Source organism: Electrophorus electricus, chromosome 3 (assembly GCF_013358815.1).
Source record: "Electrophorus electricus isolate fEleEle1 chromosome 3, fEleEle1.pri, whole genome shotgun sequence".
Classification (NCBI taxonomy): Eukaryota; Metazoa; Chordata; class Actinopteri; order Gymnotiformes; family Gymnotidae; genus Electrophorus; species Electrophorus electricus.
Window position 1 is genome coordinate 18,760,506 of NC_049537.1, and position 16,168 is coordinate 18,776,673.

The 16,168-nt window shown below is 37.4% G+C and overlaps 1 protein-coding gene across 1 annotated transcript; it reads right to left on the reverse strand.

Annotated features, from left to right (window-relative positions):
- Window positions 1-11,152: 11,152 nt before the first annotated feature.
- LOC113571686 (protein FAM177A1-like) lies at window positions 11,153-14,083 on the reverse strand. The gene is made up of 5 exons (XM_035524233.1): window positions 13,917-14,083; window positions 13,120-13,314; window positions 12,881-12,947; window positions 11,937-12,034; window positions 11,153-11,771 (listed from the first exon to the last, which is right to left on the reverse strand). Exons 1-5 carry the CDS (start codon window positions 13,983-13,985, stop codon window positions 11,580-11,582), a joined length of 621 nt encoding a protein of 206 aa, XP_035380126.1. The 5' UTR covers window positions 13,986-14,083; the 3' UTR covers window positions 11,153-11,579.
- Between the last annotated feature and the right edge of the window lie 2,085 nt (window positions 14,084-16,168).

Below are 16,168 nucleotides of genomic sequence, written 5' to 3' on the forward strand. Positions count from 1 at the left end.
TGATGTTAACTTGTCACTAGTGGGATGGAATGTGGGAAAGAAGTCCACTGAGTGGGAGGGGACCCCACAGAGCCTGGGGTCAGTGACAGAAAAAGGCCAGTCATCTTTGGTTTTGAGGCATGAGTGGAGAACTGAGAGAAGTAGTTGAGAAGATGACCTAAGAGACCTAGGGGCAGAATATGGCAAAAGCAGATCAGTAATGTGTTGCGGAGTTAATCCACTGAGGGCTTTAAAAACAAATAGTAAAATGTAAAAATAAATAAATGAGATATTTAGAGACTTCCCACACCTACAGGATAATGCTATTGCTAATGTTCTTGAATTGATCCGTATCTAGCCATTCAGAGTGAGGAACTGGAAGCATCTCATTTGTGTGGGATCCATATTTGTTGAGGAACTGTCTGGAGGCTACACTGACCAGCTTTTTTGATGTTGTTAGGCCGACACATTCTTCTGAAACTTGAAACACTTCCTCTTAGGAGCCAAAAAACAACTATAATGAACTGAAATAAACAACCACAAGTTCTCAAAAGAGCTGCAAGCCCCCCCCCCCTCCCCCTCCCCCCAAAAAACACTGCAACAACTTATTTCAGTGTTTGTCTATAAATAATGAAAAATTACAAGCAAGAAAGGCAACATGTGTGGTCTGAAGACATAGTGGTCTGAAGATTAACAGTACACCCAGTAAAGAGTAAAAGAGATATTCAATATTCAACAACAATAGGAATTCTGCTTCTAAGAACTGATGCATTTTTCAAGATGTTATGTGGGATAACACATCTAGCAATGCTGTTACATTTCTAATGGACAATGCAGATGCATTCTCAAAAGCTGGCCTTTCATAGATTCTCAGAATATTGAGTACAAGACTGTAACTTTCAGTTATGTGCAGCCCCTTTAAATTAATAATTTGCCTATTTCTAGACAAATGCATACCAGTACCTTTTGGTTGCATTTGAAAACAAAATTACCAACTTTAGGAAAATTAAAAATGAAATAAAATAATTTGGTAAATGCAACAAGTAGCACATAAACATTAAACAGTGAGAAATGGGGAGCTTTTTTAAATCGCACCTACCACAATGTGGTGCAGAAATCCCCTCCTTACCCAACCACACTTCAGAAACATGGGGCGTTGGCGTGTGTCAGAGCTTCCTGCCCTGCGCTGGAACAAACTCAGTTACATGCCTTTCCACAAGTAGCTTCGCAGTGCTGGTCTGCTTCAGAAGTGCTGCAAACTGAGGCCCTGGGTCTTCGAAGAAGCTTCTGAAGACCACAAATGTCAGCAAGGCAATGAAAAGCACAAAGTACAAAAGTGAAAATATATTAGGAAACACATCTAGGTTAGTATGTTCAGATATCACCAATAACAGGACAATACAGTTATCATGAGTTACAACTTATTCAAGACATACCACTGAAACACCAAAATAGACTCAGCCAGAGGTATCCAGCATAGAGCAAAAAAAAAAAAAAAAAAAAAAGTCCCTCATATCCTTTTTCATTTATGTCTTAGAGAGTCAAGATTTTCATATAAAGGTGATTTATACTGTCCAAAGATAAAAATAAATTGCAGGTGCAATATTTGGCAGAGCTAAAAAATAAAAATAGAGTTAATGTAACTTCTAAAACATAAACCTCTGTTTTGTATGTATAGCTAGTTATAGTCAAGTGCAGCATCATGTGGTGCAGTGATTTACTGATAGAGGTATAAAATAAAATGAAGAAAACTCAGGCTTTATTTTTTTTATTGTATAGATGTGTTTTATGCAAATTATCTCTTATTATTAGCTTGAGAAAAAGCTATTGTATTGACAAATAGTTTTTATGTAGATTTAGCTTTGCAACTCTGTGTACTGACATTACGATATTATCAGGAATGTGATATAAAGGATGAATCTTATTAAAGCTCTCCCTGTAGGGAAAACGTTCCATGTTGTCCACAAGTGGAAAGACAATGACAAAAATAAACATGGCTACAGGCCATTCAAGGACGTAATGTATGACCAAGACTGGGAAAGTGAGGGAAATACTGGAGAAGATCCCCCGCCCTTCTGGCAAAGTGGAAATCTCCTTGGATTATTTAAAAACAATTGATAAGATTGTATTCCCAAATTACTGGTGGGGAAAACTGAGCTTAATGAAAATGGATAAACTATTTACAGTATTAAATTCTAATTTAATTTACAACAAAACAGAATAGACTAATTTAGTTTAATAGTTAATAAATTAATTCTAAAAATTCAACACGATATGAAGTTCAACACTTGCAGGATATGGCTAAATACCTACCAATGTTTCATAAATGGTTGACATAAAACTGTTTAAACGATTTCTGGGATGTCATTTTGATCCTGATGTTTGCATATTGCTTTATATAGGGATGAAGTTAAAGATGAGTTACGCCAGATCTGTCCTTATTTTGGAATTACCCTCGGATTTCATGGAACTTATCCACATTTTGGAATACAAATGCCACAGAATCGCACATATATAACTATAGCTGCATTGTTATGAACAAAGTTTTTTTGTACTTTCAAATTCTCCTTGTCAACCCATAAAGTCTATCCATATTTTGTCCCCACACAATTTTGCAGGTATAGAGAAATCTTGCCTAATGCGATTTCGCAATAATTTTGGTCAGTTAAACAATTCTATCGCGTTCAGAATTCCTTTCCCCTTTCTGTTTTAGGCTACTGCGCAAAATTGATCCGCTCAAATTGTTGTTGCTGTGAATGTAGATAAACTAATTTACAAATGTTTTCAATACAAACACACTGTAAGCAAATGAAGCAAACATAGACCCACAAGAGCCCCATTTTCTAGAACAGGAGAAGAATTACACCGAAATAATCAAGGCGTCGCCCGAGGAACCGGAGTTTGATCTCTGTTTTCACCGTGGAAAATTATTGAAGCTGCTGTATTGTAAGACTTAGAAACGCACGTCGTTCCCGCGACAAGCTACGAAGATGCATAAATTCGTTCGACAAATCTGTTGGAGACGATAATCGAGCATTTTGTTACTAGGGCTTATTGCTATATATAGCATAGAAAATAAAATAAATAGCTGTTTTCGCGAGTGTTTTGGAATTATATAAATAATACTGTACTAGTAATATAACTATATAGTTTGGATGCTGTGACTATATGCGTTACTATCTCCATAGGTTGATATGAGTAACCCTATCCAGTGATGTACAAAACATTGTTTGCATATTGGTATAAAGTCAGCTAAATTTGTATTTGTGCATATCTCTTCTCAGTTGCATCCGTTACAGTGATGGAGGTATACCTTTTTTGACTACTGAACCAGAAAGAAGTCATTGAGAAACATGTACCTATGAAAATTCACATTGAACATCTTTTGTACTTCCTAATAAACTGGTTACAGTTCTTCTTTTCAGAAATCCCCTAAAGTTTCCCCTTGTCAGTGGCCCAGGTGTGGAGCAATGAGTAGTCTAGAGCACCTGTCAGTCTTTTTTCCATACTCCACTGGGACTGGGCATAAGTTGCCTCCATATTTAACCATTATTTAACTAATAATGTTAATACAGTACAGTAACAACCTATTAAACACCCTGTACAAGGGGTCGATCTAGGTGTGTGAAAATGATCTGATCTATAAATGCTGCCATACTGCTTTTACCAGCATAGACCCCAGTCATTATACAAGGAACATTATATAAAGAACCAGAAATTTGTCCGAGGCTGTCTGGCTGTGAGAACAGCATGCATCTGCACTAGGAGCAGGCGGACGTAGAGAAACAAGAAAGGAAGAGTCGGCAACCAGCTGAGTGTGGAGAGGGGATTTACACGTCTACGATTGTTCAGATTTCTGGTGAGGAAATTCCCACACATGCCTCTGTACGGTTTTGTGGTTGTTCATTACAGCCTAAAACTGGAGAAGGAGGCCCCAAATTCTGTCTTACACTCTGTCATCCTTGCACGCAAGTCTCTTGTACTGTGCCTGCCTGTATAGTCAATTGATATCATATTAAGGAGGGTTATTAAGAACAGAGATAGAAAAGACCTTGTCAAGGCAAACCAGTATTTATGTAAGCTTGAAAATCTTTGACAGATCTACAGATATAAATACAATTTATATGGATAAAATAAAAAATTAAAAGAATCAAACCCTAGGTCTTTGAACTACATACAATTGGTCTGGCTGTATATTTCATACAATTGTGATAATAGCAACAAGAATGTTGCTAAAAAGACCATTGGTAAACCTGATATGTTCATCATGTCTGGCAAAAATACAAAAATACAAAAATACAAATTCCTTTCTGTGACAGGTTTATAAATGTATTCATTAGCTTTTCCTCTCTGAAAGCAAAGTTACTACTGACAGTCTTTTACAGATGAAGACACCTGTACAAAGGGCTTCAGTTCAGAAGCTAAAAATTCAACTCAAAGAGTGCAGACAGCCTAGGGGAAAAAGTCTGTGACCCTGTTGATATTATACAGACTTCTGAATAACTCCTAAAATGTGATCTGATCTTTGGCTATTTTAAAGCCATAACAATAAATTAATACATCATTGCAAGTCTTCTTAAGACAGAGATCATGTGAATCATTTATACTGGACAGTGGGATCAGACTGAATTCTTTCCTGATAAACGTCCAGGAGCAATGAACCCCAGAGTGACCTGCTGTGCCACAACAATCTCCCAAAGTCTGATTACATGCATCACCGAATAACAGAGCTGATTTATAGATCAAAGTCTTTACAATCAGCATCTAATCTCAGAGACTTAGATGGATAACAGAGCTGATTTGTAAATCAGTCATTTACTATTGGCAGCAGACCTCTGAGACATGAATAACATGTTCACCTAAGCTGTAGCTTAGGTGAACAAACTGATATAGGTTTATATGTTTTTGGTCATTTCTTTGCAAAATGCATATGCCTATCAACCCATTACTGGAAAGTGAAACATGAAGGTTGAAAATAGAGAATGGCACATATTTTTCCAAATATTGCTTTTTGTCTTAGAAAATTGCTGTGTTGCTATCTATTGGTTTTGTGAGTATAAGCATCCCTTCAATTTATTTGCTGTTATAACACAGAAAAGTATGTAACCTTCATGCCTTACCCAAAACGGAAGTCATTGAAACTCTAATAACAAGTTAACACAATGTAAAACACAGATTTCTAAGTTATCTGACAATGTTGCTGAATCTAAGTTTACTTGGCAAAAAAAGGAAAGATTATGATAGGAACCCTGTCAGCTGTTAGCTAGACACTTTAGGAGTACTAAGTACTAAGCATTAAACCCTGGTCCAACCTTTTGTGAAAATTAATAGACCATTGCATATAGTACTAATACCATTGCTCTCATTCACAAAATAAGGACTAGAGTAACAACCCAGAGCTTTATTTCATAAAGGATGCTAATTTGTCTACAATGGGCACAGCAAGGGGCTGATTCTTTACATGGAAAAGATAAGAAAATTGCAACTGATTATCATATCTATGTAGAGTACAATGTAGAATAGGGCCAGAACATCTAAAAAACACTGTATAGCAAAAATAAAATAAAAAATTAAATCCTAGAGAAGATGGAAGGTCATCGTACACATGTACAATGTACACACACACACACACACACACACACATACACACACACAGAGGAGATCCACTCTATTCCTGTTATGACAGGAGCTCTCCTTTGCAGGATATAGCAGAACATTCCAGATACAATCACACAGTGGAATGTCAACAAGTTCAAGCTGAAGGAAATTGGCTAATCAGACTCCAACTTGTGGGGCGTTATAGGCAAACACTCGGCTGGCTAACAAAATCAAATCAAATCAAATGTATTTATATAGTGTTTTTACAACAAATGTTGTCACAGAGCAGCTTTACAAATGTCCAAGTCCAAGCCCTCAATGAGCAAGCCAAGGGCGACAGTGGCAAGGAAAAACTCCATAGAATATGAGGAAAAAACCTACAAAAAAAAAGACTCAAAGGGAGGCCTATCCTCCTTTGGTCTAGCAGCCAGCAAGCAACAGTAAAACACAAATCCCTTGCTAACTGATGGTGTAAATAAAGTCAAAATAAGTGCAAATGACTCTGTTGTGCACATGTGATGAACAGACACACTAAGAGTTGGCCAAACTGCCATTATCATGAGGTCTCCCTTGGCAGTCTGCTAAGCAAACAAGAACTGCTGGGGGAAATGTGTTGTCCGTCCCCTGCATTGCTGTGCTATAAAAACACTCCAGAGCTTTTTCTGCACTGATATGAGGCCCAGGGGGAGACCACTCCTTTTTGCATAAATGATCTTGCACAGAACACAGCTGGAGCTTAAAACTCATGGCTAGCCACAGTGATAAGGCCCTCTGAGTCAGCATGTCTCTGTAACTGGCATTGTGATTCTGGATAGACTGCGCCACAAAGATGAACCAGAAGTGATGTTTGTGTGCATTTCTGCACAGCTTTTGAAACCACTGTTGCATGGGGCACATCTGAAAAACTTCTGCTATTATACACACCAGGCACATGCATAACATCGTTGCATAATGGTAAGGACAAAACGAACCTGCAGCAACTGTCTTGCAGGAGGAGAACGTGCATGATCTCAGGACCTTACATGCACACTATGGAACTGCATGGGTCAGCAAAGCCAGAACTCTGTTTCCTTCCCATTCATTCAAACTGTGTAGCAGTGCAGACTTTTTGACCCATTGCCATACAGAGGAAACATAGTCAGCCTGAATGAGAGTTTTGCGACAGTGGCGTTTTTAGTTTTTTCAGAGCACGCACTACCACTTTGAGCAACCTCAGTGCTGGTTAGCGCACTTAGAAAGAGTGGAAAGTTTGACCTCATCCCAGAGTTTAACACTTCACCACCACAAGAAGGCAGGGGCTTTAAATACACAGAAAAATGTATGTCTTCTGCACGGTGCCCATGGTTCTGTTGCAACACTTGTATGCATGGAATTTGTTTTGACTGTCATTAGTGCATGAGCCTTCAGATCTTGATTTTGTGCAATTGCTAGCATAATGAAGTGTCACAATCAAGCAAAGAATGCAAACCCAAATTGTTGTGCAAATAGAATAAATGATACCAGCATGCTTTCAAACAGCACTAAAGACATAAGTGCAAGACCCAGGGTCACTGGACAGCGGGTAATATGTGTCTTTCGTAATATGTTTTGTTTCCTTTAAATTCTTCCCTACTCCTTGTTTCAAAAGCAAGTGTTTTGATCCTCCTACTTAGATCTACTGTGTAATTTCTATGTTGTTTCATTAGAGAGCAGTTATCAATTGATACCTGGTTAACATGAAACAAATTTTTTTTGCAGTAACATATCCTAACTATGCTAGCCAAGCTATAGCTAGTGATTAGACTAGATACATTTGCAATCATTTATCAAAATAACAAGGGAGTAAAGAAACACAGTAGTTTAATTCAATGCAGCAGGTCACCATTTTTAAAATAGTTAATGTAACAGACAGTGTTTCTGCCATCATAACCAGAGTTAGCCAGCCAAACAACTAGTTAGTTCCAGAAGTATTCACAGTCAGTGAGAGAGACAAAACAGGCATCCCTTCCTTTACTTTGGTATATATTAAAGTTATGATTAACCCTAAAATGCATCCCAACCAATCTCAGAAAGAAATCCTTCCTTTGGTCCAGGGTTTTAAAGGACATCATTCTGCTTTTATAAGTCTGGCCTTCGTACACGTGGAGCCAGGAGGGCTGTGTGTTAGGTTGTGCTCTGAAAAAAGCCTACCAGGGAAGGACCAGGAAACGGGAGAATCAGTGGAAATCCCCGCCAGACTATCACCATGGAGACCACTGGCAGAAGAGAGGGCTACTGTTTTGCTTTGGCTTGAAGCCTTTTTTTTTTTTTTAGCAACCCTCTTTTTTGAATGGTCAACCTGGAGGGAGGGGTAGCGAGATCAGTATAAACCACAGGTGGCTTTTCAGATTAAATAGAGGTGTGTGATGTGGTGCAGCTAGCTAAAAATAGCACTGACCTATCCACTTTTCTGCAGCTGCAAAACACTGGCAATGGGCTTTAAACTAAATGTTAACAGACTCTTCAGTGAATGAAGACAGAAGCTTTTACAGACAAATATGAGGAAGCCATTCCAGATCAGTTTTTAGAAACAGCCAGACAAAAGAGGAAATGGTACTTCTATATAAAATGGGAATAATTAACGTCATATTGTCATGTATTGTGAAGTGGAATTTAATGCAAGAATATGAAATGCTAAATGAAAAAAGATACACAGCAAAATCCCCTCCTTCCCTAACTCCAGCTGAATGAACATTGTAGGTGTCAACACTGTGGGTGTTGCTGCAATGCTGGGGAATTTGTCTATTTTCAGATAAGATTACTGATGCGGCTAGGGAGTCTTAGATCTCATGTGACACTACAGCCTTGTAAAGAGTAACTACAACAATATCTTAGTCAGATCTCCTGTTTTGTTATTTCAGGACAAAGCTTTTGGATGTAGACAAACACTGTCATGAAGAGTCACATTTTTAACTTGGGGTTTTCCGTGGGCATTACTACATGTATCTCTGCACATGCTACAATTATATTTAGCCTCTATGATATACAAGTTCATTATTTATAGACATTATTTATTTATAGACAGCTACTTGCTCATTTAATAATGTGAATGTGAATGAAAATTGTGCAAATGTTTTTATGAATAGTTTTCTCAACTCTGATCATAATAAGGGCTGTAATGGCTACATGGCCACCTAGAGGATAAAAGATATACTGCAATATAGTAATTATGTAATAATGGTACTTATTTTCCAGAAAGGATGAGAGAGGCATCCTAAAAGTAATGATTCATCTGGCATAACATACTGTTTATTCACTGACACTCACGTCTGTTTTAATAACTATATATGGTGTGACCATTAATATATGGATATGGATATTATAAGATTGTTTTTTTTTTTCAAATTTGAAGTACATTGGACATTCTGTTCCCAGCATTTGTTTCAAATGCTGAAACAAAATGAATATGACCCACCAAACTTCTACTGAAGTAAATTTTTGATATTAAATTTGAACAAGCAATAAAAGTAAAAATACATATATAATGGAAAAAGACTTCATGCATATATTTTCATTTGTGCTCAACCAAGCTTAATACCAGTTCAGAGGACCTGTGCTTTTGGTTTGTTTTAGTATATGTTATTCTGAAGACTGTTCATTTACCACATACTGATATAACTAGTTCTGGCTGCAGGAACACTGATTAAACAGTAATAATAATGAGCTGATACACATGCTTGTCCAACCTGCTGCAACAACCACTACAACATTCTAGAGCTCCACCTTGTTTTGTTTCCCTAGGATACAGAATGCAATTGAAAACAGTCGTTATAAACAGTAAACACTATACCCAACCCATGAGTCCTTAATGTTTCTGTATGCAATTCTGAATAGCAGTTTTTGACTCTTTGATCTGATTTAGTTTTTTGGTTTATGGAAGAAAACAAATCAAGCATTGGCATCCATAACATGTCTCTGAATAATTAAATGTTCTAAGATACCAAGATGTTGAGACAAAGAGGTGATTATTGGATTGGTTTAGTTCTACTTTGCTGAAGGCTTTTTTTGCAGGGCAGCATTCTCTGAGGGCTCTATTGTGAAATATATGAAAACTGGCCTTGTTTGACCTTAGCTGGGGGAAGGGGGGTTCACTAGAAGTTCTATGACTCTGTGGTACCACCATCCTCCACTCAACTCCCCAGACAGATAAACTGAACAGATAGTAGATGGAAAGCTAACATTATACCACAAATGTGATTACATCTGACATGTAGAAATACCACAGTACCAATACCTTTCACAAGGCTAAATTTCTAAAGCACTGCCTACACAACATACACACTTCATTAAATAATTTCTTAGTTAAAATGTTTTGGGTTGAGAAACCATGTGCATAGTCAATCTCAAAATGTAGGATCATAGTTATGGTGTAGCTTCTCTGGAGCAGTAAGAAAGGCCTTACTGTAGGGATGATTAAGAATAGTCTTATTCCCTTCGACCTTCAACTGAAGGCTTAACTCTCAGTGTCCATTGACCAATCTGCAGTATATTAGTACAAAATGCTAGACTCACACAGCCTCAGAAGGGGACACATCCAACCATCTTAGGGTGAGATGAGGTGAACTTTGACGTAGCTACATTCGTGGCCAAAAGTTTTGAGACTGACACAAATTTTGGTTTTAACAAAGTTTACTGCCTCAGTTTTTATGTCAGATATTTATATGGTATAGTGAAGTATAATTACAATTGCTCAAAATTTTGCCTAAGAACACTGCCATGAATAAGAAATGGTATCAAAACAACCTCCAAGAGCAGCTTCTTCCAATGATCCAGGGGTAATTTGGTGATGAACAATGCTTTTTCCAGCATGACAGAGCAACATGTCACAAGGCAAAAGTGATAACCCACTGGCTTTGTGAACAAAACATTTACATTTTGGGTCCATGGCCAGGAAACTCCCCAGATCTCAATCCCATTGAGAACCTGTTGTCAATCCTCAAAAAGAGGGTGGACAAACAAAAACACAGAAACTGTGATCAACTCCAAGCACTGATTAGGCAAGAATGGATTGACATAAAGATTTTGCCCAGAAGCTGATATACAGCATTCCAAGGCGAACTGCAGATGTCTTAAAAAAGAAGGGTCAACACTGTAAATATTAAATCTTTGCTTAAACTGAATGTATTTGTCAACAAAAGGTTTTTAAAAACGTATGACTGCTTATAATTGTGCTTCACTATACCATATAAACATCTGACAAAATGGATCTAAAAAAGCTTCAGGAAACTCTGTGAAAACCAAAATTGGTGTCAGTCTCAATACTCTTGGCCACAACTGTAGACTGATCCAACAACTCTTACTCTTTCTGACCAGACTAGGGAGTGACATTAGCTGTGATTCATCTTACATAGGAGTAGTTACAAATGATAAAACCTGCACCGAATTATGGACCTCTAAACGCAAGAGTCTGGGTTAATCTTTCACAATAAAACAAGCAAAAATGAGAAACAATAATGATTATTAGAATTTTATTCTATTGTTAAAATATAAAATTGTAAAAAACAAACAAACAAACAAACAAAACCCCAAAACATTATTTTCTTAAAAAGAACTCTGAGCATGTTACAAAGATTAAATAAATACATACATATAAATGCATAAATACGAAGTAATAAATATGTAATAAATACAGAGGAAAGTTCATGGGTTTAAGGCTCCACCCCCCCACCCCCAGTTTACCTATTTTTAGGGAGAGATGTGTGTATGTGTTTGTATGTGTAAGATTTGGGTTAATTAATTTTAGTGCAATGTATTATAGAACAACTTAGAGCCATTTGGGATCTAAACTACTTAGCCTTTTGGGGTCTAAAGTACTTTTAATTAGTTATTTTAGAGTAAAGCAACTTATTACCACCACAGGCTCAGTGTGCAATAGCAAACTGGAGAAAGCACATATTAATACCCTCTATCTGTGACAGAAAGCAGTTAACCACCGTAATTAATGCTAAGGCATAGTGAAGACAACATGAGGAGGCTTATGGTGGTTAAGTGTTAACTGTGCTTCCAGGGACAGTGACGGTACTGGGCATGCAAACAGGATCACTGGTGGGAAAATCCTGAGTGGGAGTGGCTTCAGGCTGGTTGACCTTTGGCCCCTGGGTGTCTTTACTTTGTGGTTCCACGAAAAGGTCCTCAGCCTCCTCAGAAAGACCAGAGTCCAAAACCCCCACATCCCTCTTAGAAGGAGAGAGGGAGAAAGAAAATAAAGAATCCATACAGGGTGAAAGGGTGGAGGGTGAAAGAAATAAACAAAGAAAGTACAAAACTTGTGCCATATATATGAGGTATCAGACATCTAATATTCAATGGTTACTATCACACCTAATATAAGCAGTTCATACCTCCTTCTTCATCTTGTTATATTCATCAATGGCATACTGATATTTAGCTGAGGTTATGCCAAATAGTGATGCCATTCTTTCACCCAGGTAGTCACAAGCTGGAAAATTCATCAGAAGTACACAATAATAGGAAAAACCAAAAATGCAGAAAAAGACATTTTGACCCCAGTAAACACAGCATTATTTTATGCACTGGCAGATAAAAAAATCATAAATAACTCTCTGCACAGTTTCTGTATTCTCTATTTTCCACCAAAGTAAAGTATGCAAATCTGAGCACTGATCTAGCAGCATAGGTAGCTATTCCAAGGCCTGACGCAAACTATCATCATTTCCTGTGAACACCTTATTTATTATTCAGGAACTCAAAATGTGTTCATTATTATGGTCAAGCACGAAACTATTTTTTATGAAAATGTAACAACATGAAATAATCAACCATATTACTACATAAAGTGGTCTACTGATGTTGCTGATTACTTTCACTTAAAGGTATCAACCCCTGATGTTGTCATGGGACCCCCCCCCCCCCCCCCCCAAGAGTCACGTGGTACAGCCTGCTGCATGCAGGGGGGTTCACTCATGTTTGTAGGCACACTCCCATGAAGGCATGCACCTGTACGGGGTTAAGTGTTAGTGTCTATTTAAACCCCCGTCAGTGCGTGCCTCACCATTGGTCATTGTTTGTTTGTTAGCATCTGAACGTAATATTAGTAACCATGTTTGTCTAGCCTGTGTTAATGTTAAAGTCCTTAGTGTTAAGTGTGTCTGTGTTCATCATTAATGTTATTTGTGATGCCACCATTGTCTTTATGTTTTTGTGTCATTAAATGTTTCACGCGTCGAGAGAGTCTGTGCGTCCTGCTCCACACCCTGGGCATTCGTTACAGACGTAGTTATAAAGAGAAAGTAGGTATAAGCCAAACTGGAGAATATAGCTCTACCTGACATAGTGGATGTAGCAGCTCTCCACATGTGAAACCAGACATAAGGCCCCCATGTCAGTTGAGACTACAAACAAACAGGTGGAAAACAACACATTTAGTTTGCATTTCTTGGGCTAAATCTGTCTATCATCTTCCTCTTTCCTTCTTTCTTTTAGTTTCTCCAACACTGTGACTTATTATTTATTCTGAAGACAAGTAGTATAAACACACACACACACACACACACACACACACACCTTGTCTACTGGGGACAAAAGGTCCTTTTTTTCTGCATTTTTCTCTGGATCCTCCTCTTCCTCTGTGCTGAATTCCTCCATGATCTCCCCACTGGAAAAGTGAATGACCCTGCGTGGGTTCTTCTCCTGGCTGTCCTCCTTGGTATCCAGTTCTCCTAGCTCAACAAATTCAAAGTCCTTCCCTTTGTTGACGCTCTGCAGTGAAGTGCACGTTACACTGTGAGTGACACACTTCTAGTTTAGGAGCTTCTGTGGTATCCAACTTAAACACTAGTCTTTATTAGGCTAAATACAGAAAAAAATTAAAACTTTTACTGAACTCTGATTAATAGCTCCTGTATAAAGAGTTTAATTTCCATAGTTCAAACCTCAAACTTTCAGAAAACACGAAATAAATGTTTTAAACACAAATAAGCAAATCATCTAGCTATATGGATATCCAACTTATGTATAATACAATATACAGTCCTCGGTCTAAATTCGTGTAGGCCTACATTAATGCCAATAACTAACTAGCTAAGATTAGACTAATCCCATTCTAATTATTCTAAATATCAGTAGTCTAATTTTACTGAGGCTAAATACAATAGTACAAATCTAATATGTAAAATCAACTTAATTTCACATGTATGTAGAATACATACAAATGTAAAACTTGGCAAACATATCCCCCTAGAAATGTTTTACAGAGTTGAGCAATCGCTTCAGTAGGTTAGTTAACTAAGCGAGGGTTAGTACAGTTAAACAGAAGTCTTGATGCATTTAGATAGCTACACGTACATGAGAGAACGGCCTACCTTTTCGGGGCCCATATCCTCTGTCACAGTAATACTGACATTGGCAAGATAAAATGATATTTCTGCCATCGTACCCTCCTTTCTAGCACAAGCAAAGACTTTAAAAAGACAACTGAATTGACACCTAGCATAAATAGCGTTTTAGACACTTCCGGACTTTTAGTTTGAAAATCTCAAAATAAAAGTTCGTTTTCTTTCTGTTCAGGCATAAAAATGTTAGTTAATAAATAAATAAATAAATAAATAAATAAATAAATGAATGAATGAATGAATGAATGAATGAATGAATGAATAACGTATTTATTCCCGAAAGCTCATACATAAGGATTAGAAAAATCTGAGTTGCTCTGGATACAAAAGAAATTTTAGAAAATATTATCTAAATCTCAGATGGTTATTGCACTGTATAACTGAGTTTTTTTCTGAATAGGAGTCAGTGCTTTATCAACGCATTTGGGCACTTAGAAGTGAAATAGAATAAGAAGACTGCTGAATGAAATTGGCAGATATACTATGTGTGGGATACTCACAGGACTAAAACATCTTTTAACAAACACTGCCCCCTGTTGGACTTTAATTCAAATAAATGTTAAAGTTCCTATCCACACTTTAAATAATAGCTATAATACTATAAACTTGGTATGGTGTTTGTATGATGTGGAACACAGATTGACAAAGAGGTCTACGAATTCCAACTTTGGGGCTCACATCAAGCTCATGAAGGACTTTATGATGAGCTAATGAACTGACATGTAAGACCAAGGAGAAAACCTAAAACTGTGCAGAACTAGAGTTGAAATACTTTCAGTTTCGGGGGGCGGGGGTGTATGTGCACACTTTTGACCCACCATAAACATGGGGGAAAATGTGTTTTATGTATACACATCCTGAAAAGACTAAAATTACTTTTGTGTGACCAAACAAAAGAGCTGGCTTATTTTGTTGTCTCTTCAAGTTTTGCATTTCATGGCATGATTTTTCAACTTTAAACAATCACTATCTATATACTATCAGTATAATCTTGTCACAGCAGAGTTTATTTAAACAAATACTGCACCATTCAATGTTTCTATAATGGTCTTCAAATAGTGCCAATGATGGAAGTTAAAATCATACTCTATGAGTGTTACACTGGAACCATTCCTTCAGCAGGACAAATGTAATCACACGCTGACTTTTCTGAGTCATGTATAAAAAGAACTAAAGCATATCCTCTATGCTATATACTGTATTTGATGTTTAGAAATTCATTACATATGCCTGTGACCAATCTTGCCGCTATCAATATTAATGTAAATACATTACAAGTAGACTAAAATCATAATAAAAAAGGTTTGACTGATTTATGAGTGGCACGATGAACAAAAACCTCAACATGTACGCTGGCTTACAGCTACAGCAGAACACCTGCATCTGACACATGCTCTCTGGAACTCCTCTGGGCCTCACAAATGGCAAATGTCCACTCCTTCCTCCACTCAGCTGAGCTCACCCACAGAAAGAAAGTTCCTTTACTGTTCTTTGATGTTATTGTGCAGCCAAAATGTCTATCATCCTCCAATGCCCTGACCTAGGCTCCTAGTTTAAGAGAAACTAACTGTCAGTTACAACACAAAGCAACAGAGCCCAACTGTAATGCAGTGTTTAGTTCTAAAACACCTGGCTCTACAGGTGAAATTTGTTTTTAAAGTGTCTATTACTAACAACTTAAAGATACATGTAAAAATAAGAAATATATAATTTGGAGAAGTAATGTCATCAATGCAAGTGGGGTTTTTTTGTATCATTTTGCTTATAGACACTCGCCAAGGCTCCTTCACTCATTCTATATAACAAGTTGCATAAAGCTTTATGGATAAACACTAACATTTCCACCAGCCTACAGCGTAGAGCAGAAAGAAAACATGTTACGGACAGAATACCGAGCCTACTTAATACTTAGTCATCGTGTAAACAGGGTCTGGGAGCCATGACAACACAACATAGGTAGCGTCTGAAAAATCGGACAATTTACACTTTGGCATACTACCACAAAAATGCAGCCTTTGGGAAACTGAAATGCCGATTAGCCAATAGGAATTTTTAGCTAGCTACGAAGCTAGCTAACCTAACTCTACGTTTCTTAAGACGTTAGGCCACTTTAGCCTACCAGGAAGCGCTAATAACGAACTAATTAGCTAACTAACTAGTTAATTTACAAGCTAATTGGTGTTAGCAAGCTACATTTTCGTTTCTGTCGTGAAAGGTTTTGA

Excerpts from the sequence above, each read along its gene's own strand:
- LOC113571686 (XM_035524233.1), bottom strand. The coding sequence starts at position 13,985 with ATGGCAGAAATATCATTTTATCTTGCCAATGTCAGTATTACTGTGACA. Across the intron at positions 13,315-13,916 it reads AGGATATGGGCCCCGAAAAG|AGCGTCAACAAAGGGAAGGA; the intron begins GTAGGCCGTTCT and ends ACTTCACTGCAG. Across the intron at positions 12,035-12,880 it reads TGCTACATCCACTATGTCAG|CTTGTGACTACCTGGGTGAA; the intron begins GTAGAGCTATAT and ends TGAATTTTCCAG.